Genomic DNA, 24669 nt, shown 5'->3' on the forward strand with positions numbered 1-24669 from the left:
GGAGCATTTCCAGAGGCTGAACGGGTGCCCCGAGATGCTCCTGCCCCTGTGGAGGAACTGGTGCTGGTTGGGGGGCACCATAGGCAGAGCTGTGCCCAGCTCTGTGTCAGCGCCTTCCTGCTCCCCCAGCACCACTGAGGGGGGGCTGGGGTGTGAGGGAGCTGCAGTATGCGCTCCTTGCTCACGTTAGCTCCTTTCCCTGACCCCTCAAGCTCTCCCTGGCCTCCCTGCTCCTCAGGGCTTCAAAGAGCTCAAAATGGCGTGACAAAAGGCGGGGTGAGGATCAGGGACGAAGGGCCCTGCTACCATACGCCTCCGAGAAACTTGCACACCCTGTAGGAAACAACTCTGCTGGGATTCGATTGCAACCTCACATCCAGCTGAGGAATAATTTATTTCAGTTGCCTAGGCAGGGATCTGGCTGCCTGCAAGCCCCCTCTGTCTGCCCGAAGGGGGGCAATAAATCCACCATCTCACCCAGGGGACAGCAGCCGAACGGCGACAGCGCCGGCCCTGCCCTGCAGCCCTGCTCCCTCCTGGCCCAGCGTGGGGCTGAAGGGGCCGGGTGCTGCCTCTCAGCCTCCGCCACTGGCAGGGTCCCCCCCCGCCGGCCCCGTCCCCGGCCGTGGGAATGGAGCTGGAGCTCGGCACCCCGAGGTGGGCTCACCCCCAGCTGCCAGCAGTGCTTAACTCCCTCCGTGCTGGCGGGCAGCGCTCCCCAGAGCCGGTGGCTGCCTTGCTGCTGGCTCCATCATCTCCAGGACTGTCCCCATCCCGCTCCCGCAGCCGCCACATCCCCCTCAATGCCAGCCCCTGGGGTCTGGACAAGCTGGGGTGTGAGGAGAGCCAAGGCACAGCTTGTAAGGCGTTTGTGTCCTTTCACGCCACACAGAAGCCCTGGGGAGCAGCCCTCACTCCTCTGGTCAGGCCTGGGCCTCAGCTGTCCCCCGGCGTGTCAGGAGTTAAGTTCGCATTTCCATTCTCCTGACCCGCACCAACGCCGGCTGAATATCGAGCTATTCTTTGCAGCCTGATAAAGCATGAGAAAGCTGAAGGCCTCACACACTCCTCCTTTCACAGCTTGGCCGCCTGCCCGCGAGCTGTCACTCCCTGGCACCCGGGGGCAGGGGGAGCGGAGGAGGCCGAGCCGCAGCCAGCTGTGGTGAGTCACGGCCCGACCCTGCTCCCCGGGGAGCTGCATCCTGCCCGCGGACCCTGGGCCTGCTGCTGTCTTTCATGGAAGCCATCCTGCCTGACAGGGGGTCCCATGGCCACAGCCACGGTGCCCAGTGGCTCCCAGCAAGAGCCCAGTGCGAGCATGGCTCTGCCCAGCAGCTGGGTGGGAGCCTGCCCGCAGCACTGCTGTGCCTGGTCTGGTGCTGGCTGCTGGTCTGCATGACAGGGAAATTCCAGAGAAAGGCTCAGGAACAAGATCTGGTTTGAAGGACAGTATTTACCCATCCATGCACCACTCATGCAATATTCATTTTGGGTACTGATTCCCACTGCAGCCCCTTCCTAGCCCCCTTCTCCCCCTCACTACCATATCTAACCCAATAACCATGTCTGATCTGAGCTGCTCCAACCACCACCGACACCCACTCTTGTTTATTTTGAGGGGTTCCACCATCATGGATTTCACCCTCCATTTCCCCCTCCATTCTAACACACGGCACCAGAAGGAAACACACCCAGATCTCAGGGTCAGGAGTCCCAGACAAGAAAGCAGCTGGGACGGCACAGGAGCACCAAGGCCATCGCGTGCCTGCCTTGTGCTAGGGGCACATCTTTGGAGAGCGAAGCCTCTGCAAGGTAAAGACATCAGCTGCTGGCTTTCTAAGGAAGGGATGTTCATAAACTCAGCCCCTTGGACCATCAGCTTGAGCACGAACTACCACGTGGCACAGGGGATACTTCCCCTCACCCATTTGTCTCCTGCGGAGACGGGTGCTCAGTGCACAGCAGGCACAGCCTCTGCCAGATAACATGCTACATATGGCTAGCTTTATCCCTTATGAGACATTTATGGCATGTTGTAAGGTTTCTGTTGCACTTTACACATCTGCACCAGAAAGCATCTCTTCCACAGCACCTGCAGCTACACTGCCAGCATACTGAAAAGATTAACACATGGAGCATCCCTAAGTTAGCAAGTTCTGGAAATCTGGTTACCCCTCGTGAAAAGCAAATGAAAACCCTCCCTGGCCATACAGACACACAGACTATTGAGCTGCAGGAACGCTAACCCATCCAGCATCGCCCTCCTCTGCCACAAGGATCTCTAAATGCAAAGCTTCATAGAAACAGTTAACACCCCGAGCCCGGCTCGGAGCCATCTGAGCTCTCTATGTAATATAATCCCGTTAATAACGCCCAGAATAGCACTCAGGAGTCCTGGCACAAACTAAGACCTCACTGTACCGAGCGTTGTGTAGATAGCTGTAGCGGTGCCGTTTTCTCTTCTGTAAAATTACTGAGCACCGTACATGGGAACCAACCATAACCCATATTTTACAGAAGTTAGGACACAGGAGAGCAATGTATACTTTTCAGATGTCTTTTTCTGGCAGCTAAATCAAGCGAGCGGCCGGGGGGAGGGAGGCAGGAACACTGAGGTTACTCTCTCCCCACAGCAGCCAGGCAAAAGCCCAGTTCAGCCAAAGCTCACTGAGGCTCTTTATGTTCCCGGCCAGGGACAGAGGTCACTTGTAGAAGACTGAACCAGGGCTGGTACGAGACTGCCTGCTATGCACGCAGGCACAAGAACCCAAGCCGTACCCATCTCTGTTCTTTTGGGAGCCCATCCCAATGCTGCTCGCAGCGCCTTCGCTAAAAACACGCCTTTTAGCTCCAAACTGAAGTTTGCTTTGAATTCCTCACGGTCTGAGGAAAGGAAACCCGTACACAGGCTCTGTGAAGAAAGTAATTACTTCTTTGTGTTAGCCAAAACATTTAGGCACATTCTTTTGACTCAGATTTTGGGATAATTTCCGACAGTAAGTACAGATTAAGTCCATCTTTGAGCTGATCTTCCTGTGGTCCTCTTGAGGTTCACACCACGCAGCGGGTGCCGCAGCCTGCACGCACTTCCCAAGCATCCAGAAGTCACAGCTCCGCAATTCATTGACTTTAAGAGGCACCAGGTCACACTGTCTGGCCTTCAGCTGATCACAGTTCACGAGCTTTCTGCACATTTCTGGCTTGGGGACTGCGTGTGTTGGAAGTGAATAGAGTCTAGATGCCTTCTGGCAAGATGCCTGAGGCAAAGGCCTCAAGAGAGAAATCTACCATTTCCCAGGCTGATACAAACGGGCAGGCATCCCCTCGCTTCAACTTTTATTCCCTGTTTGTGAAAAGGCCGAGGGAGCTGGCAATTGCGAGGGGGAATGGAAGAGCTGCAGGCTCCAAGACAGTTGCAAGCAGCATGCTCTAACATCTCACAAGAGGAAACAGAAGCAGGTAGCTGAGTACTTAAAAAAAAGAGTCCTTTGCAGAAACAGGGTAAATACCACTGCAGAGAAATCTCTTAATACAAGTCGCTCCTTCCGATCTGCACTAACCTGAATGCCGCCCCGAGGCAGCGAGAGAAAACACTGCGCCGTGGTGAGCAGGAAGGGGCTATGTACAGGCACGAGCAGGAAGAGCTGTGTTTGAAGAAGGACATTCTCTCGGCTAAAAAAAGCAGGGTTTTCTGCACTGTTTTGCCTTTCCCCTGCTGTTTTCCCAGCAGAGAGCAATCCCACCAGAGCCTGTCCCGCCCCAGGACGGGGCTCCCCAAGGGCTGCTCAAAGGGAAAGGGACAGAGCCAAAAGGGCCCTAAAAATGATCCTGCAAAGGCACCAGTGCCAGCATGTTCTCCTGAGATCGACAGGACAAGAGGAGAGGCAGGAAGACAAACTTTGACAAAGCTGTTTCTTAAACCAGCTTTACAGGAATACAGTGGAACAGGGTAGGGCCATGCGCGAGGGGAGACTGAACAAGTTAATAGCTAACCAGCAAAACTGCCACAAGAGACCACAAGCTAGGAGACATTTCAGCGAGAAACACCCAGTCTAAAACTGCCCTCCACAGCCCAACTGGGAGCCGCTGCTGCTTCTTCTCTTGCTGCACCATTGCAATGTGATCACAACTACAGCACTATCATTGCCCCCTGAAATGCCTGTTTCTCTAAGAGGAGCTCATACCCAAACTAACCACCTTTTCCCATTTTAAGTGCCGTGATCGATGAGGATCTGAGAGTCTGGTTTCTGGCCTTGGCACTGAAAGTAACTGCTGGGAAAAATGTTAGCAGAGATTTCTGCCGCAACACTGGGGAGCAGAGTCTTCCAGCTTCTTGAAAAGGTAGCACGTACCAGGACAAGCCCGTACAGAGGTGCAGCAACAGCAGAAGTGGAAGTCCTGCTGCCGGGGTGGACATTCCCTGCGCTGTCGGTGGGGGAAAGGGTGAAGCTGGCTGCGGCTTTACCTGTAGTCACTCAGGAGACAAGCCACCGAGACTTACAAAAATTCCACTGCTTTCATGTAGAGCAGTTTCCAGGAAGATTTTTCATTAGGATATTCTTGGCTGTTGGTTGAATAACTTCTTTGTTCCAGAATACAGATTTTTTTAAAAAGGGGGGGGGAAGCCTCCCTACTATTGCTTTGCCATTCAAGACATTGTCATTGTCACCTTTCACATGTGTAAGCATAAGAGACAGCAGCAGCTGAGCTGCGGTAATTAGGAAGGAGAGATGTGCAGGCCTCGTCTCACATCTTTCTATTAAGATGCAGTTTACACTTTGGCAGGTTTTTCAGTCCCCAATGAAAAGGTGCCATCTTCATCTGCTCCAGCAAGCCATCCTCATTTCAGGACTCTTCAAATAGTTCTGGAAAAAGCAGTGCTGCCTCCCCTCACCCTGCTCGGTCAGGCCAAAATGCAGCCACAAAACCATTAGTCCTCTTATCTCCAGGAACATAGGAATACTGGCTCTAGACCTGTTTCCATGACACCTACTTCAAAAAGTTTCCCATTTTATTCAAGCGTCTACTGAATTAAAACTTACACTGCTCTCTCCACTTGCAGCAGGGAAGCTGAGAAGGATGGGACCGAGCTCATTTAATTCTATTCACAAGCTCCCTTCCTGAGGAAAGCCAATAACTTTCGGAGAGTCTCTGCAGACTTTGCTCCACCGCTTTGCACGCTGAAGAATGGCTGGTTGGTAATCCTCTTTTCACTCAGTGAGCACAGACCCAAAGGTTTTCATCCCTGTGTGCTCAGAAATTTCCATTTCCATTTAAGAGAGACATTTTCCTGGCAGTTCTCAAAAGATGCATTTGTAAAATAGGAAACAACCTCAAGGAATGCTAAAGCAAAGGAAGAAAGCTGTACGTGGAAAGTCTTTCTACCTCAGCTAGGAAAGGAAATTCCTTCCCAGCACTGATGCCCCATAAACACAGCCTACTCTGCAACTACCAAATACCGGCTCAACACAAAGTGACTGGCTGCCCACCCTGCCTTGTGCAAACACCCAACAGTTTCCTCAGTATTGCTTTCAGATCAGCTGGGGTAGCAGCCACGAAAAATCACAAAAGAAAGTTCAGACACATACTTGGGTGCATACGCCAGACAAGAAAGGAAAATATGGGGTGTAGGGTGGCTGGGACAAATTATGGAGAGGCGAGGGTATTCCAATGAACTCACTACAGAATACACGCTTGCATCGGTGGTTTTTAAACTTGTGGCTTGCAGACTTTGGTTGTCTGTAAAGGTAATTAAAAAAGCAAATCCATTGCCATATCTCTAATGGAAAATGTTTAGAAGTCTGTGAACCCAAAGAGGTTGAAACTTTCTTCTTTCAAGTGCAAAACATTCAGATGGCCCACAGCCAAGTCCCAGAAAAAAGCCCTAGTCAGTAACTCAGGAATGCCAGCTCTTAACACAAACCAAAAGCACACAAACCCTCCGGTCGGGCAATTCAGTGTCATCTCCCACCAAAAAACTCACTTAAAATTGCACTCTTAAAATTCCAGCTATCATCCACCTCCTTGACTCTGCGCCAGGGAAGCCTAACTGGAGCTCCCTAAAGCCGTCAGCTGAGCGAGCCATTTTTCTTACCTTGCTTTGGGGAATTCCTGCTTCGCGTCTGTGTAAAGAGAAACGAGAAGGCTTCACGCCGCTCTGGGCAGGATCCCTTCCATCACTCCCAGCTCCTTAGCAGAGGCATTCCTGAGGCGCACTGTGCCCTAATAAATCAACACAGCCGCCCCAGGTTTCCCCGGCAGCTGGGGTTCTGCAGGAAAGGCAAACATCTCCCCAGCTAAAGCAAACAGGGCTGCAGAGCCCCTGCTGAGCACATGGCTACTGTCAGAAGAGGGACGGAGCGAGAAGGTGGAGATCAGAAGGCATCTGGCTGACAAAAGCCAATCCAGCTCGGGGGCGGAAGATGGCCATGGTTCTGGCCCTGACCTAGGCATTCCTCTGACCAGGGATGTGCTTGCCAAAACGTTTTATCGGAGCAAAAACACCGAACTTCGCTTTCAGAGCAATGCCCATCCTGCTCCTGACGTGCACGGTAGTTTTGCCTTTAAGAAGAGCAGTTACTTTAGCATTTAGGATCCTCATGTAACAGATCCTGCACAAATACAGAACAAAAATAGCCCAGTCTTAAACAACTTATAGCTTAATTCTAAAATAAACGAAGACAAAGGAAATGGTACTGATCAGTATGGCCAGCAGTTAGCTCAGCAGAACAAGGACGCTGCTGTTTGCAGGGGCAAGGGAGGTGGGATTTTTTCTTTTTTTTTTTCCTCTTTTTTTTAAACTATTTAACAGAAAAGACCCAATGAAGGATTTTCGAAAAGAATAATTAGGTGGGTTGGCATACATTTATGAGCCAACCATCTCTCTCCCAGAGAAACCAAAACAGTATTTTTCAAAAGCAGCGCGAGGAAACAACGGGGGCTAGTGTTACCAGACAAACAGCAGACAGAGTCCAACTTCCAGCACCAAAGGTTGCTGGATTGCATGCGAACAACGAGATGGGCTGCTCAAATACCTCTTTTTTAGTTGCTTTTGGTGAGTAAGGAAAGGGAGTAGCCAAGGCAGGGCTGAGACAGCGAAACTAAAAGAAAAGCAGGCACAAACCCACCAATACCTTTAAAACAAACCCCGTTTACTAAAACAAAGGCATCTTCTCCAAACACCCGCTGACAGCTGGGGTAAATATCCGCATTTCAACGCCTCCCACTCCCAGCCAGGGCCTCCCCGCAGGGGGTTTCCAGGCCAGCCCCAGCACACCGAGGGGCGGTGGGAGCACAGGGTAGGTGCCAAAAAAAACCCCATGGGTCAGGCCTGAGCTACACAACACACCCAGGTCTTCAGCTACCACAGCATCAACTAGCCGGCCTCCCCTCCGAGCCCAGTTTAAGGTGTATTTTCACCCCATGGGGAACCACCAGCTCCCAGCCTACGGGCAACTGCTTCCTTTAAGGGAAACCAGCTTATCCTACGTGTGGTTAATTGAGGGAGAGATGTGTAGGTGCGCTGAGACACACGGCAGGCAGCGGTGGGGCGGGACACGGCGCGACCATCTCGCTGCTCTAGGCCCTGAGCTTATTCTGACCTTTTGGTTAAAGATCCTGCGATGAGGCACTGCTCAGCCCCAAGCCTGATCAGACGTCTGGGGAAAAAACAGAGAGCAAGGCATTGCACGTGAGTGACCAGAGCCACGGTATGATCTGGATATTCCCACCCACCTGCATGGCCCCCAAAAAGCAAAGTTCTTCAGTGCAAACATTGGCGGCGGCGATATGAAACCAACGTGTTAATTAGCAGCCTGCAGTCCTGAGATTGCTGATGTTGGCTATTATACAGGCAGTCAGAGGCCAAACAGAACAAGTGCCACATTCGTTAACCCATTCAGAACAAAGTTAATAATTGGCTAATTGCAGGTTCCTGGAACGGACAGACCAAGGTCTGGTTTTTAAACCTCTTTTCTGAGAGGTATCTTAGCATACACTTGGTGCAGCAAGGTCTCCACCACACACACACCTCTGCTCTTTCTTAGCATTCAGTCTCAATTTCGATGGTCAGCTTAAATTCAGGGAAATCCACTGGCTTGCATTACCCGAAGGATCTGACTACATGAACTCAATGACTTAACTGCCTTTAACAAACTATAAATTATTTTTCAGCCTGTAAACAATCACAAGTTATTATGAAAGAATCATAGACTAAACTACAATGTTTATCAGATTTACTTGTATGAGATTTTTGACATTCAACACAGGAGATTAGTGAAAGAAAGCAACTAAAATGGCTTAAGTGCAGCTGGAATTTAGCAGTGCTCCTTGACGCAGATGGTGGTGCGTATACCAAATGCTTAATAAAAACTGTACTTTCACAGAAAGCTTACAATCAGTAAAGCAAGCACCGCAAGATAGGTTAGGCGGAGAGATGAGCCTAACAGTCGGAAATACCGTGAGGAGCATCAAGAGGATTTTAACCTCGGGATGCTGAAGTGCAAACCTTGAGCTAACACTCCTGCCAGGAGCCAGGCTCTTCACATGCAGGACGTACCAGTCCCACTGCATAAAGCGCTGGGACGCAAGGTTGGGGAGTTAAGAAACAGGGATGAGGGACGCAGCTGCGTTAGCCTTGAGGTTATCCTGAAGCACAGAACAGAAATCGCTGCCACAGGACCGGTCTGAGCCGTGTCATTCAAGGTTAAGGCCAGTCCACACGAGGCGCATGCTGTCCTGCTGTACCACCTGCGTCCCCACAACACCCATGAGCTCACTGCCGTGCTAGTAGCGTGCTCCAATGGCTCCATCATTCTTTCTGGCAACAAGGCCAGGCTAATTTCTCATTTGTTTGCCTTCTGCCACGAGCCATTAATTTCTTCTCTGCTGGATTAAAGAGCAGTTCCTCGGAGTCAGTTATGCACGTGCTTTAAGCAAGTCACCTCTCGATAGGTTTTGGCAACCAACAGATGAGTCCCATCGGGTCCGTCACTACAAGGCACCTTCCTTGGCTCTTGAATAACTTGGGACTTTTCCCCCCCCCTATTCAAAATACCGGTGTGATTGTCACCTCCACCCCCTGCCGTCTTCTTCAGAGCCACTGCTTTGGTGAAACACAGCCGGGGAGCGCTCAGCATCGCCGGCACACCGAGGCCCCTGCTTGCCTGTATCAAATGGATGTTATTTCACTAAACCCGTTTTGCAGCATAACGGAGGAGCTACAGAAATCACAGACTGCAAAGATTGTATCAGTGAGCTAACAGTCAATTAGCTGAGCGTAAGGAGAACACGTCTTTCTTAGACACCATGTAAGCATTTCTCCAAAAGCTCTAAGGAAAATTTCACCACCCAATCCCCATTCTGCCAAACACTTATGTACTATTCAGGATCTTCGAGCGAGAAAATACCAACAGACCCATCGTTTCCAGCCACGGTTCTGAATTCGCCATCAGCATTTTCTGCTTCTCTACTGAACCAACACTAGCAGCAGCTTTAGATTTATTTTCAGAAAACCGACAAAGTCCCGCACAACACAGAGTACAGTGCTAATGCTCGCTGAGGACACCCCCAGGAATATTTCCCTTTTTGACACATCCCCAGTAACCCATGATTTCAGAGGCATCAGCCTTTTTTTTTTTTCTTTAAATAATCATGAGGCACGCTGTTGATGTTGGCACAGATCAATTATTTAAACCATTGTACGGCTCCAAGTCAAACACCTTCAGAAGCACATTACACGAATGCAGTCACCTGCTGCCGTGTTCTCACCTGGCTCTTTCCAGCCGCTCTTTCTGATAATTAACACAACCCTCTGTATGTATCAGAAACAGTAACTACCCCTCATGAATCTCCCCAGAGACACGAGCTACTCGAGATCACTGCACAAAAAGCATCAAGCCTTTGTGGATGTCAGCCAACGCCCTCCCCGACCTCCACGCCACGAGGACTTAGCACCCTTGCTGCTGCTGTTCCAGCAGAAAACAGACATGCGAACCCTTCTGTTTTTCCCATCCCCATTTATTAAACGAACAGATGCCCATTGAATTTCCACCTCCAAGCAGCATTCCCACTTAGCGACCGCCCTCGTGTTGTGCTGCGTGCCCAACGTGCTTCCGAGCTGGAACGGAGCACGTGGCAGGGCGCTTACGCCCTGGGTGCTGGCAGGACCACGGCTGAGCTCTGGGTGCTGGCCGGCGGGGCAGCACAAAGGGCTGTGCTCTCCGAATAAAACATCTCTGAGGCAACAGTGAGACACGTGGCTTTTATCAGCCCTTAACTCGGTATTTTCAAAGCAAGAAACAGACTTACTGCTGTGAACGCCCCAGCCCAGCCACAGGGAACGCCAGCAGCTGATGCCTGCCAGGGACGCTGTCCTCCCGCACGGGATCCCCGGCATCGCTCCTCGTCGCAGGAACACGCAGCCTATGGAAAGCTGGTGGCAGGGAAGGCTACCCATTGGTTTTCACGGCAGAAAATCTGCCTGCGTTTATGCATGACTGCTCCAGCGAACCGTGCGACCGCTTTTGTTGCTCTCAGTGATCTATTCTTTCAGTGGAAACGCCGGGAGGAAGCCGTGCTGGGACTGGGCAGGGAAAAAGCCCCGCAGACACAGTGAATGGGACAGAAAATTCCCCTGCAATTTCAGTAAGGTTATTTGCAGCGATGCTCCGCATTGACTGTTCTAGCAGCTTTTTGGGACACCTTCACACATCAAAGCCCAAGCCACACCACGGTAGTCATTGTGACTAAAGCTACTTTAGAAATTGATTAGACTATTGATTTTCTCATAGTTTAGATAGAGACAAAGTGACCTTTACATCCCACAAAAAAACAAAGGGAATTAACACATGTACACAATGAACCTCCATTTCAAACAAATTGTTTTGCTCCCTCAGAAGACAAGTTCTGTAACACTTTTTTCTTGCCTTGCAGGTCCCAAAAGAACAATTCTCCTTCCCCCACCTCAGCTTTCTGCCCCAAGCAGGCCAAAAGGACAACATATTTCAAGCATATACAGAAGACCAGCCTGAAGACAAACACAAGACAGATCTATAGGCCTACAGGTCACTAGGTGATAAGGAAATCAGTACTGATTTGTACATTATCAGTTCTACCTCAGTCTTACCCGCAGGTAACGTGGTATCACAGAGGACAGTGCCTGCTGCAGAGATAACAGCTTCATAAGCACAGAAAGTTTAAGACTTTCTCCATTGCAAAAAAAGTTTTTCAAAACGTATTCTTCATCACAGAGTGCAGTAACAAGGATGCTTTGTGTGTTTCTACTGGCTGAAATCATTTCCCTCGTGAATAACTGCATGCATGTGATTTCTACCTGCTTACAACAAAGCACGCTGCATTTTGGGCTGAGTTCCACTGTTGGGACTTGCACCTCCTGGCGCTTCCCGCACGGTGCCCTTGGGGCTGCAGTCCCGGAGCTGGATGGCCAGGTGTCGGTTGTGTTTCGACAACCCAGCAGTCTCCGGAGAACACAGAGCGCTGTAATAATTACCGCAGCACCCATTAGGATTACCCTGTGTTGACAGCACTAGGAGGGAGGTAATCAGATGCATACCCAATGGCTTCCAAAACTTCAGGAGGCAACAGAGGCAAAGGAAGAGGATGCAACCTCAGAACCACAAGTGGGTAGTTCTCCTGCAATAGCTTTGCCCAGTGCAGCAGCATCCCGGGGCTCGCACGCTGCTGCTAACCACCCGCACCAGACAGCGATGCAAACCTTCGATCAGCGGCACAACACCAAACCACGTTGCTACTTAACCAGAAACCTCCACGTTTCTTGGGGCCGCACGAGCAGAATGCCAGCATACAAGATCCCCCAGCAGGAAGCCCACCATCGTCATTATCTGGAAGGTAAATGCTATTTGGATGTTATTTGTCTGTAGCTAATGAGTTTGGCATTCATTAATCCAGTGCAAGAGCTGTTGCGATAGATGGTCTGTGGTGGTAGGATGCTGGGGATGGATTTGAATGGTTGACCCAAAGTAACATAAACCTGCAATACAGCCATCAGCTCGCCGACATTTTCCACTCTTTACAACCTTTATTCAGAGACTTCAGCAAAGACAGCTCTCCACAGTGCAGGAAAGCCCAGTTATGGAACAAGAGTTACAGAACGGGGGTCTTTCCTGGGCCGTTAAGGAAAGCTTCGCCATGCCACATCCCGACATTGGTACTGCAGTGAAACACAAGTCACCTGCAAAGCCTCTGCGTGCCATGGATAGACAGCACATTTACAAGGTTCAAGTATCCAGAACACAGCACTGTCACTGCAGCACACAGGAGCAGTTTAACGTACAGCAAGCAAGAAAGCGTGACTGTCAGCACCCCTCCAGGAGCCTGCCGAGCTCCTCGCTGCGGTTCCTGACACGGGCTTTCACCCCACTGGCAGATGAGTTGTGCTGAGAAGGAAGGGGCCGCGGTGACTCGGGCACTACGAGGACAGAGACTTGACTGTCCCAGGCCCAGAGGAAGCCCGACAGGCTAAAGCAGCTCTTTCATCTGCTCCAGGGCAGCTGCTGCCACAGCCGCCCTGCCGGCACGCGCCGCCCCTGCTCCCCATCCCTGGGGCCGCGGGGAGCTGCCTTCATGGGGGTGCAGGGAAGGAGAAGCTTGCCCTGCTGCTCCTCATTCAGCAGCTCTGCACAGTCACAGTCACTGGAAGCAGAGCACAGCCAGGAGCTCTGGCACCGGGACGCTGGCTCCAAGAAGGAGCCCGGCACGCGGTGTCCCTGGGGGACCTGCCTGCCCTCTTGCCAACTCAAGTTTCGCCCGCACTGCCGAGAGGACAAGCTGGTAGGAGGTACCCAGGGCTGTTTTGTAATTGCACACGCTCCTCTGTAGGCTGTCACAACAAGAACTTTCTCTGGTTAGGTATCCTCAAAAGAAAGGAAAAGTCTTTATCAAGAAACAAGCAAACGGTAAGAGAGTTGGTGCCACTCGTTACAGTGAAAGCAGCCCCACGGAAATCACAGACATGCAAGGAAAACGCACCTCACCTGTAGCCAGGAGAAAGCTGCGCTGACATGCAGGACAAAAGCAAAAAGTCCTTGTGATCTTTGCCTTAAATCTCTCTTAACAGTGTCAGGCTGACATGAAGCCAAGATGCATCTCAGCTAAGCTAAGGATATAAATTCACAAACAGCTTAGTCTCCCTAGGTCCTTCAGCATTTCTGCAGTCTCATTTCAGCAATTTCTCTCAAAATGCTAAATTACCTAAAAAGAGTTGGTGAATAAACAGGGCCCCTGGTTACCGCTCCTCTGTTTCCCACAGCGGCACGCACCGCTCCCATACAATTAATTCCGCCGCACGCCTGTTTTACCATTCTGTCGGGCAGAATCAATCAGTAATGGACTGCAATCTGTATGCAGGAAGTCAAACAGCATGCAAACGGGGATCAAAACATTGACTGTGGGATTCAGAAGCCCGGGAACTGCTTTTGCACTTCAGTTCTCCAGCACACACAATTTTTGGCTATGCTAAGAGACAGGAGACAGCACAGGATAAGTGAGAAAAGCTGACGGCTCTGGTGTGGGGAGGGCAGCAGGTGATGCCAGAAGAGTTACTGAACCGTCCCCGTATGAAAATTCACTCTTAGGTAATTCACAAGCAGAACTGCTCTCTCCAGGACTTCCGGGGGTAAGCCTGGTACAAAAAACATTGTGATTAAAGCTGAAAGCATTAAAGAGAGTTGTTTCAAGGCCATTAACCCCAAGCCACTCAAAACCCTACACCACCTTCAGCAAGAAGGTCATTTCTGACAAGGTGCGGCCTGGCAGGTACAGGAGCATCTCCAAGGCCCTTGCTCCTGCACCTCCAATTCCTGTCTGAAGGACTTGCAGCTGAGCACAGAGCCCCCACGGAGCTCTGTCAGGAGCGTATTCTCCTGCATTTGCTTGGCCAATGGTCCTCAGAGGCTGGCGCTTCTTTACAGAAATTAGAGCCCAGAGACTCCTCACACAGAGGATGGGGATGGCCACGGTAAGCAACAGAGGGATTTTGAGAGCACAAGTTCTCCAGGAGCCAGGGCCAGAGGGGGGATCTGGCTGCGTTCCCGTTTACGGCGACTCCACGCTGAGAGCAGGGAGGTCACAAAGTGCAAACCAGCGTGGGACAGGAGAGCGTTGGGAAGAGACTTTGAAACAAAGATCATTTTGGAATTGGCAGAGATCTTAAGCTGGAACTGCTACTTCTACATAGTAATTTTCAGAAAGATTACAGCAGGGTAAGACGTCAAATATACCCACCCTATTTATAGCATTACATGCAATTTAGCCAGGAAGCTAGTTCCATCAGCACAGACAAACGCCTGAACACAGCCAGCTTCCCCACCCGCACGGCGCCAGGCACGACTGCCCTCCTGCACGGCCGAGCTGCGGGGAAGGACGGGACCCAGGACAGACCGTGATCTGCTCCTGACAGCTCCAGCAGCCGTTTGAGCCCCGTCACTGCACCTCAGCTGTCAGGCACCGCTACGTTACGCTGAGATAAGCCGACACACTTGTTCGCCCAAACCCTACAGCTCCAAAGGCAGCACTGCCTTCGGATTCAGAATGAAGGAAAACTGCACGAGAATGAACAGCAATGGCTTGAAATTCTCTGGACCTGCAGATACTCTCACTAGAGGCAAATCCTTTTGGTTAATGATATTAATCCCGATGGCTTGCCCCAACTTTAGGTGGGCACCTGGAGCGAGCGGTCACACAGCTCCCAGCCCCTGGTCCCCAGCATCGAGGCAGCTCAGCCAAGCCACCGCCGCCACAAAGTCCCCACACCAATGGCCCCAGCCTTAAAAACACCCCGTGACACGGACAAAAGACCTTCCACATGAGATAGGACGGGAACAGAGACAAGCTCCAAGATAAAACGGTAACACCCAGACACTTCAGGCGATGAACTATCATTTTCTAAATGAGAACAGCTATGGGGCTGAGAGGGTTTTGAAAGCAGAAGCCCTGGCGCAGAGCAGAGGCTGTGGAAGCTCAGCCCACAGCTCCGTGCTGTTCCACAGCTAAACTTCAAAGCCAAAAGCAACGCGAAAACTCGCTCATTTGCCAGGCGCAGAAGAAGTGCTCTTTACAGTACTTGCAGTGTTTGTACTGCAAGCAAATAACGAAAGTTCACATGCAATTAAAATCTGGCATCTGGGAATTTCCTTAGGATCCGTATCATTTGAGGATTCATCTCACATTTTTACCGACTTTTAAAATCTTCCTACCAGATCATGCTAACACAAAAGCTCTTTGTGCTTCATTTTCCAACCCCCTTTTCTTTTTTTTTCGGGGGTGGCAGACAGGATTTGAAAGTGAAATCCTAACCTTAAAAGCAGGCTATTAAAAAAAAAAAAACACCAATTAAAGTGATTCAGTATTATAATGATTTTAATTTGTGCCAAATGGAAGAAGAAACAATCCACCTAAACTGATACGATTTGTTTTTTTTGCCTTTTTTCCATAGGCCTCGGGAGGCAGTGCTGACTTGTAGTTAACAAAAGGGAGACCTAAATTGCTTCCTGCAACCTCAGAAATAACTCAGATGTCTTAGTTAACACTTGGCTAAAAATATATATATATTAGCAGTGAAAACGAGTCCTCTGCGTGTATTACTTCAGCAGCCGGGGAGAAGCAGCGCGTTGAGGAGACGGCGCCAAGCCCCGCGGTCCTCCATCACCAGAGCGCGTGTCGGCACAGGCCGCAACGTCCCGCTCGGGGCTGCCGCTCCTCAGCGGCCGCACGTCCCGGGTATCGCCGTGGCACGCTCGGTCGTAGCACAAAAGCCAATCTCCTGTGTGGTTCTGGAGGGAGAGAGCACCCTGAAATCCCTGCTGGTGGTGTTTGGGGGCTCCCCGGGTGTGGGATGGTGAGGGGAAGGCAGGATGGTGAGGGGAAGGCGGGCCGCTTGGCTCGCACCATGGCACCACCTCTGCAGCCCTCGAGATCGCGGCTTCCCAGCCCAACCCAGCTGCCTGACAGAACAACCCCGTCCCGTCATGAGGCCTGCACACGTCTCAGACGCTTGCCCCTGAGAATAGTGTACAGGTGCTTCCTAAGAATCCCCCGCCAGCACCAAGACCAGAATGGCCAAGGCTCAGAGAACACTGCTGTGGAGACATCACCACAACCACCAGACCAGCGCTGACTGAAACGGCAGGACAAGGTAACGACACCAGCACAAGGAGAGACCAGCAGGCACGTTCTCACAAAGGCAAAAGCAGCAAAAGATGAATCCACCCAACAATCCCTGCAGTCTGACACTCGAGAGAGCCGCAGGCAAGTGAACCCCAAACCCAGGGCTCCAACAGGGCACGGGGACGTTTCGCTGAAGATGCAGGTGAGTGAGAGGCACCTGTCCAAGCCCTGCTTCCCTGCTTAGCTCCTGTCTAGAGGGCTAATTCCTCCCAGAAAGCAGGCAGGCTCATGTCTCCTCTGCCTGCTACCAGCCTGCAAGTTGGGATGGATCAAAGCCCTATCATCTTCCTCCAGGATGCCCTCAGACAAGGCTGGGAGGGTTCGGCTCAGAACTTGGCCGCCACAGCCAATTTGAAGTTTTTCTTGGGAAAAACCCGAGAGCTACAAACAAAACAAAACCAAAAAAATAACAGATGGATGGGCTGCCAGGGAGGAGGAGAAACTGAAGTCCTGAGGGGTTTGCTTTGAGAAGCAGGAAGGACTTGGACATAGGGGAAGATGACAGAATAAAAATAACGCGAATCTCGCTGGTTCAGAGGTAGGGCTTTTACAACGGAAAATACCAAGCCTTTGTGGGAGGTGGCTGCTTCACCTCCCTCTGAACCTCCTCTCATCAAGTCACAGCGAAGCATAAAGCATTTCAACTCCTGGAGAGGACACCATGCCTGCCCGCTGCTAACTGAGCCTCCCCAGGAAGCCGGCGGCAGCGCTGGCAGACTGCAAGCAGGAACACTTTCCTCCCGCAGCCGCACAGAGCTGGATAGCACCCGCCACGCAGGCAACCCGCGTGGGTGCCGCTTTGTTCACAGCACACTGCTCCGGCCAGCAGCCTCTCCCCAGGCACACGGGGCCACAATTGGCAGCAGCAGCAACTTCCTGGGCTCGCTCAGTCCTTGCGGTCCCTGCCGACGCTGCCAGGAAAGCCGAAGCGTGCCAGCAGCCACAGCACTTGCACGAACGACCCTGCCTAGCACAAAGACCAGCACCAAGCGAAGGCAGCAGCTCAGTGCACTCCTCTTCCCTCTGCTCTTATCTGAGACCAACCCACGGTCCTGCTGGGAACACCTCGCCGCTGGTGGGCACGCACCTGAGCTGTCAGCAGATGAGGGCAGAAATGCTCTTTTCCGAAAAGCGAGCCGGGTCTAGGTGCCCGAACTCCTCACAGCACTTAACGTGGGAGAAAGCAGAGATTAGAGCGTCAACTGCTGACAGTCTGCACCCACCTTGCTCAAGAGAGTTATGCCGGTAATTTTAATCTTATTAGATATTGTTAATCGCATTACTAACCTAACCCTTTTCACATGTCGGAAAAAATTTAAAGAGAAAATTCCATATGTGACCACGCTATACGGTTTTCTAGCCACATCTCCGTTCCGGGCAAGTCCCCGGCGTGCAGAGCCCAGATGGGCTCCAGGCAGGTGAGGATGAGCGCGGAAGAAGCCTGCCCAGCACCACGCCGCCCTGGCCGGGTTTCCTGCCGGGCTGCTCCTCTGGCCACAGCTTGCCTCGCTGCTCCTCCTGGGATTCTGCTGGAGGTCCCCAGCCAAAGCAACCCCGTTAACGCTGCCGCAAACCGAGCACGGAATCGCACAGACCACCTCCGTCAGCGGGACGCCAGCCTCCCCCGAGGCCGCACAGAGCGGCTCAGCACAACCCCGAGCAGCGGCTTCGGCCCGGATCGGTGCGAACGCCCCCGCCTCCCAGCCACCAACACGCCCCGGGACACAAGGCGGGCGCCGGGCTCGTCCCTTCTGCGTTTCGGCCCTCACACGGGGCTCCCGCAGCCTCCGTGCAAACAGCGAGTGCAGGAACGAGCAAATCACGGCCGGCACCCGCCTCGTAGGGCGCACACCACCGGCTCGGTAAAACACCGAGCCCGCCGGCTCGCAGCCCCTTTCTCTCGTAGGGGCGCTCCGAGCCGGCTGCCCCGACCCCCCCCGACCCGGAGCAGCCCCGCGGCACGCTCCCACCGGCGGGGGCGGCTCCCGGCGGGGCCCCGTGCTCCCGGTGCTGCTCCCGGTTCACCGGGGGGGGAAAACCGGGGCGGGGGCGGCCACCCGTTACAGCGGTGTGTGCGGCGGGAGGATGCCGGGGGGGGCTCCGTGCCCCCACCCCCGGTACCCCCCGATACCCCCCGGTGACCCCGGTATCCCCCGGTGCCCCCCTCCCGGTTCCGCGCCCCCGCCCGGCCGCGCCCATCCCCCGCGCCGAGACAAAGCGCGGCCCCCGGGCCGCACCTGCCGCCGGCCGCTGACCCCCGGCAACGCGCCCCGTGGCTCTGCCCGGGCCTGGACGCGGCGGCGGCTGCGGCAGCAGCACCGGGAGCAATACCGGCGCGCCCCCCCCCCCCCCCAGCGCGGCCCCGCCGCCCCTCACCTGCCGCCCCGCGCCGCGCCGCTCCCCGCCGCCCGCCCCGAGCCGCGGAGCGCCGGCCCCGCCCCCTCCGCCTCGCCCCGCCTCCCCCGCCGCGCTCCTCCAATAGCAGCCGGCCGAGCGCGGAGGCCACGCCCCCCTCCCGTTCCCCCTCCCTCCCTTTCCCACCCCAGCCCCGCGCTCGCGGACGGCGGCGGGCCCCCATTGGCTGCCGGCGGCGCGGGGGGCGTGGCTGGGGGGGCCGCCCGCTCCCCTCAGCGGAGCCCGGCGGGGCGGGGGGGGGGGGGGGGGGGGTGCCGGTGCCTCCTCCCTCACTCTGGGTGCGCCTCACGGAGTGTGTGAGGGGGAAGGAGCAGCGAGTCCCACTCCCGGATAAATAAATGAATAAATAAATAAATAAATACTCTTATAAAGAAGTAAATAAATAGATCGTGTGTCTGAGAGCATTGTCCAAATGCCTCTAGCGCCCAACCACCCCTCAGTGAAGAACCTTTTCCTCACATCCAGCCTGCCCCTCACTGGCACATTTTGGAAGAAGGCTGCTGGTGCGAGGCCGAGGGACTGAGGGGTCACTAAATGCCCGCTCGCTTTGTTTTGCTCCACCAGCCTCTCTTGCTTCCACCCCCAAAATCCATTTTTTTGAGGTAAAAAAATACGCGTGAGGGGGTTAGAGGGTCCCGGTGCTTTGCTTGATCCTGTCCTGTGCTGAGGAACCCCATACCCTTATCACAAACTACATCCCGTTTGGGTTAGAGCTCACTGAACTGAACACTATCACCGTCTCACAAATCAGACATTTTAACTGCACCCAAAGCGCTTCCAATGAAATCCAGCTTTGGTGACTAAGAGCGTAAAAAAATACTTTTTTTTTTCCTTTGCTCCAACTCATTCCTGACTCCAAACACTAATCCCCTTTGTACATTTCCTCCAGAGCCAGTCCCGACCTGCAGCCCCTTCAGCCTAGAAAACATCTGCAAGCTTTATTTAAAAAGCAGCAAAAACCACCACAAAAACCAAGAGAGCACACTGGAAAAGAGCAGCTTTTCCTCCCGTCCCACGGCAGGGCTGGCTAAGGGAGCAGGGCAGAAAGCTGCCGTGTGCTGCAGGGCAGTTACAGCGCAGCCTTCCCACTCCTGTTCCTGCACTCACAGCCCTCAGAAGCCACCAGCACATCCTAAAACCACCACAGCACTACAATCTCCCTCTGCAGGGAGGAGTTTCGATTGCTCTGCATAAAAATCTTGTCCTGTTGTACAGACTAAACTAGAGAAGAAGCTAGTTCTCAAACGTTGCACAGCTGAAAACAGTATGACACAACAAACTTTACATTATGGGACAAATTAAACAGTTTATTTCCATTTGTTCAGAAGCATTTTTATAGATTTAAATCCACAAAGGATTCTCCTCTGTAAAAGCCCTTGTTCATGTCTGCTTCTAAGCAGGTTAGCTAAGTTTCTTACGTAACTATTATGGTAATCACAAGACTAGCAGCTGCTTATACTCCTTTTGATTTTCTTCTTACTCTTCCTCCCATCCAAGCAGGGGATGAGACTGATTAAGAAAGTCATGAGGGTTATCTGAGTACTGTCTGTAGCTTCTGGCCATAAACTACATCGAGAACAGTGACTTAGTGACTTAGTCTGGAGGTTGACCACATCTGCCCTACTTTAAAGCTGACTCCATTCCTTTCCAGTTTTCAGTTTGTCAGGGCATTTGGAAAGAGCATTAAGGTCTTCGTTATCCTCATTTGGGCACCCATGGTTTTGCGAGCAGCAGCCTGCTGATGTTTAAAGGTCTGCTTCTGAACACACCTTGCATAGCATGCAGCCCGAGAAGCGCCCAGCAGCCCGAAACCTGCAGGAACCCAGGGAGAGACTCTCTTAGCACCACCTGTTTGCACTGCTTTGTTTTTTTTTTTGTTTTTTTTTTTTTTTTCCTCCCCTCTGCAGGACACAGCAAGAGAACCTGGGAATGCTTGTGGCAATTCCTTTATCTCATAGATCTGTGGCCAAAACATTTACACGTGACATGCCCAGTGTCACCGTGAAGATTTCCAACACCAGAAGTGAAGGCTTCAGTCACACAGGCTATCACGCTCACCTCCGTGAAGAGCAAGAACTAGAGGTGTTTGCTGAAGGAGATCAGTGTTGGGTGACCAGCTCACTGAATCAACACACATCTACATAGGTATATTTATGAATATATATACACGTGTGTATATATGTATATAACAAGTTTTGATGCAGAGGGCAGTTCCTGAGAGCTTATGATATGCCAATATTTAAATAGAATAATCTTTTTAATGGGTTAGCTTGCCTGAGGCAAACTCACAGAAAGGCCAATGTAGGCTGCAGCCATTTAAAACTAAAGGCTTATGGCAGAAGCATGCAAAGTTCTATTAAAAACAGCTTTTTAAAAAATCCTTGTATAGTATTTCAAAATTGGTTGAGTAGGCACCTTGCAAATTTGATTCTGAAAAATAGTTACTAATGTGATACTTGTAGGGTCAGACTTCATGCATGTAGGTACAGCTGCAGTACACATTTTCCCTCTCTCCTGGTGCCTAACACCACACGACCCACAGGAAATGGACGATTATTTTCTTAGCTGAATGCTTTCTCATTCTGTTATAACTTGTGCTACAGGATAACCTGCACTAGGATGCCTGTGACATCAAGTTGTCCATAGACTCTCCCACTCCCTCCCATTTACTGAAAAATAATAAATAATAATAAAAGCAGTGGGCCTTAGAACAAAGAAAGTTGAAAACACTTGACTGAATCCATACTGTCCCAGGGCAGGATCCATTTATATCTATATCAAACCTAGAAATGTTTATCTAAACTATCCTTAACTTCCCACGATGGAAACTCCAAACTCTTGCCACAACCAATTACCTGAATACTTAGCTCTCCATAAAAATAAAAACTGTGGCCCAGATGTCTTTTGCTGTATTTAAGCCCACACCTTCTTATGCTACCCACCAAATGTCAAACACCAGAGACTGCACTCCTCCATGTTTTGCGAGGCAGGTCATGAATATTAAACTTGCTAGGAAAAATCTGGCAATAAAACAGTTCTAAATATACTACGGACAAACCCAGCATTGTCTCTCCTTCAGTAGCTCACAAACCTCCCTCCTACTGCAAATCTCAATCCCATTCCTGAAGTAAACAGGACATTTCTAACTCCTTTCTAACTCCTCAGCTCCACAGTGAGGGAAGAATTTCTTGAAAAATTCTGTGGAAGAACCTGTCTTTGCTAAACATAGTTACAATTAAATTAACAGGAGCACCTGCAATTTCCAGCCAGGATCTTAGGCTGTCGGGACGTTCAAAACTTAAGTATTAATAAATATATATGCATGTACTGATTGTGATACCACAGATAGTCTCTTCTGTTTTGTACTCATAAGCAACATTTGATATTTCTTTCCTGACTGGAAGGAATGGCAAGTTTTCTCTTCAGAATGCACTTACTGTTAGAAGTCTGTACTGACCTCACTGAATGCCTTTTTTTTTTTTTCCCCATAGCCATTAGGCTGTTTGCTTTTGAGTTAACAGTGGTTTCTCACAGAGCAACAAGAACTCGAAAGAGCTTGGCAGGAGCCAAGCTCAGACCACTGCCGCTCATTTTTCTATAGTTATTGTCCACCAGTAGGCTTCCTGTCGCTGTTACTACGTTCCTGCTTAACTCAGCTTCTGTGTTTGGTTAACAGTGGAAATAACCTCAAACAGCACTGGCTTTCTCTGACCTACACATAATGCATCGGTCAATCCCCAGCCTCATTAGCACCTGCAAAAAGTATTGCAATATTATACACCATATTGCAATGTTGTAAGCACCATCCTCTTAGCTGATGAACATTTGGGAAACACAGCTGGCTGAGCCATCCTACCCAGAGATGATTTTACTTACAGAAAGAGCAAGAATGTGTCTGAAGTGCTTAATAAGCAGAATTCTCCTGCATGAGGAAAGCTTCAGCTCAAAGACCTCATTCTGAAAGCAAAACTCAACTACCCATTGTAAACTTTGTGAATAAATCTACACAGCGCTTTTTTTTTTTTAAACTAGTGTAGCCTAAGAAGAGGACAACAATGAACCATTCACTTGGCCTTGCATGAATCATCAGGAGATGTCACTCTGTCTATAGAGCAAGTCACTGTCAGTACTGCAAATGTACCTGAACTAATGGGAGCACTCAGATAAAACACTGAAGCGTACAGCTGTGCTGGCTTTGTTCAAACTTGTGTATTTACCACCTGTGTTGCCATGACAGAGATTTAGCATAAAGTAGCGAACAGATTATGAGTACAGTCCGTGTCGCAGTGTCTTCCTGGATATTGCCTTCAGCTAGCTCAAGGTACAGCTGCTACTGCTGCAGCCACACCTTCTGGCTCTGGGGTACGCATATGGTGGAGTACCAAACTGCATGCCATTGCCACAACAAAGTGATGATTAATGCAGGATTGAGGGAACATACACATCTGTCCTCCTAATTGTTATTACAAGTTGTTTTTTTTCCTAATCGAAATGATCCTGCTGTCACTTCGCATGAGGATTTAGCGAGGAAGAGCACAACCACAGTAATCAAATGTAACAATGAATTCTGCCAGCTGTACGACACCGCACACAGAGAACCTATTCCTGAATCTTCCAAACCCCCCTTGGAGGACGAAATCCAGTTATTTTCATCTTGGTGTATATCACACCATCCCGCTCTTCTCAAATTTCAGGCTTTGTATTTTAAGCTCTCACTCATCACAGATCCATTTGCTACTGATCTCATTGACAGACTTTTCCTTCCTGTAACTCCAGGTTATTTTAAAGCTACCTACTATCATACCTTCTTTAAATGGAAAAAAGCAGATTGCTTTAAAACAATAAGCAACCCTTGATTTTCCTGTTCTTTATTTGTCATATACAAGTTTAACCTCAGACCCCTACTCATTTTCTGATGTTAGTCAAAAATACATGTGTTTCAGTGAATAGTGTTGCCTTTACTTTCATGTTTTGCCACCTAACATTCAGCATTTTAAAATCATGCTCACATATATAATCCATGTTTTTCAGTGATGATGAATATTGAAAATTCAGCCATTTACCTAGTAAGGGGGCCTGACATTAGGTGGTTAAACCAGAAAAAAAAAATACAATTCAGCAACTACTCAGCAACTACTTTTGGCAAACTACAAATGGAACCATTGTACTATCCCTTCCCCTTTAATTAAATACTCCTCTGATTTTCGCCACTCTCCTGCAAAAAGTAGAACCCATAGAAACATTCATGAAATAAGAAATTGAAATAGTAGATTGATTTGAAAAATTGCATCAATCTGTATGAGTTTCTCGATGAAGCTAAATGGATGGGAATTTTTATCCCAGGTCTCAAGCCATCAGACCAAACAGCTTCACTAACAAATGCTTGTTCACTTTACACACCAAATAATCAATATATAAATCAGCAGCAGTCCTTCCCAAAACCACCTTTTGCATATTTCACCTCTTACAAGTAGTGAATCATCGCAGGCCTTTCCTAATGCTGTTTATTCAGTTGTATTATAATAGCACTACCGATACCAAATGAAGTACATGCCTCATCGAGCAAATGTCCCTGTCCCAAAGATCTTACAATCTTAGAAGCTTACAGTCAAAACCTCAAACTCTTTTCATATGGTTACTGGGCAAAAGAAAGGACTGACAGAAAAAAACAACAACAAAACATAGAGTGTATACTAAACAACTTCGTCATTGTGAAATGCTTACACAAAGGCACTGGAGCATGAAGTGAGGTTGGCAGCCCCTTACCGAGGTTTCACAGAAGTGCCCAGTAGAGCAGGAGTTCCAAGTTTGGTTTGCTTATCTGCTACCATCATAGGGAGAAAACTATTTCTTATCACAGTGAAACTAACAACTTTATGTTTGGCCATAGAGATGCTGACGTTTACCTGTTAAGACAGCATTTTTCTTCTTTCTGCCATTCTTCATCCCTTCCAAGAAAATAGGCAGCTGGACTTTTCACTTCTTCCCAAATATCATTTTGGAGTAGTTTGCATAGCACTATTACCATTAAAGTACCATCTTACAAACACC

At 50.4% G+C, this 24669-nt stretch overlaps 2 protein-coding genes across 6 annotated transcripts in view; one reads left to right on the top strand and one right to left on the bottom strand.

Moving 5' to 3' along the window:
* Nucleotides 1-18656, bottom strand: part of PLXNB1 (plexin B1) — a 76159-nt gene extending 57503 nt beyond the window's left edge. For 2 of the 5 annotated variants that reach the window (XM_080606823.1, XM_080606821.1), the window contains exon 1: nucleotides 6095-7503. The gene's annotated coding sequence lies outside the window, so the exon portion shown is untranslated. Of the gene's footprint in view, nucleotides 1-6094; nucleotides 7504-18440; nucleotides 18460-18579 lie in introns of those variants that run through there. The other 3 variants (XM_080606824.1, XM_080606822.1, XM_080606825.1) reach the window with 3 other exon arrangements.
* Nucleotides 10315-18429, top strand: LOC308200721 (uncharacterized protein). Its single transcript, XM_080606960.1, has 2 exons — nucleotides 10315-17448; nucleotides 17564-18429. Exons 1-2 carry the CDS (start codon nucleotides 17306-17308, stop codon nucleotides 18342-18344), a joined length of 924 nt encoding a protein of 307 aa, XP_080463086.1. The 5' UTR covers nucleotides 10315-17305; the 3' UTR covers nucleotides 18345-18429.
* Nucleotides 18657-24669: the final 6013 nt, after the last annotated feature.

This window comes from Anser brachyrhynchus, assembly GCF_964034855.1.
Source record: "Anser brachyrhynchus genome assembly, chromosome: 10".
NCBI classification, from domain to species: Eukaryota; Metazoa; Chordata; class Aves; order Anseriformes; family Anatidae; genus Anser; species Anser brachyrhynchus.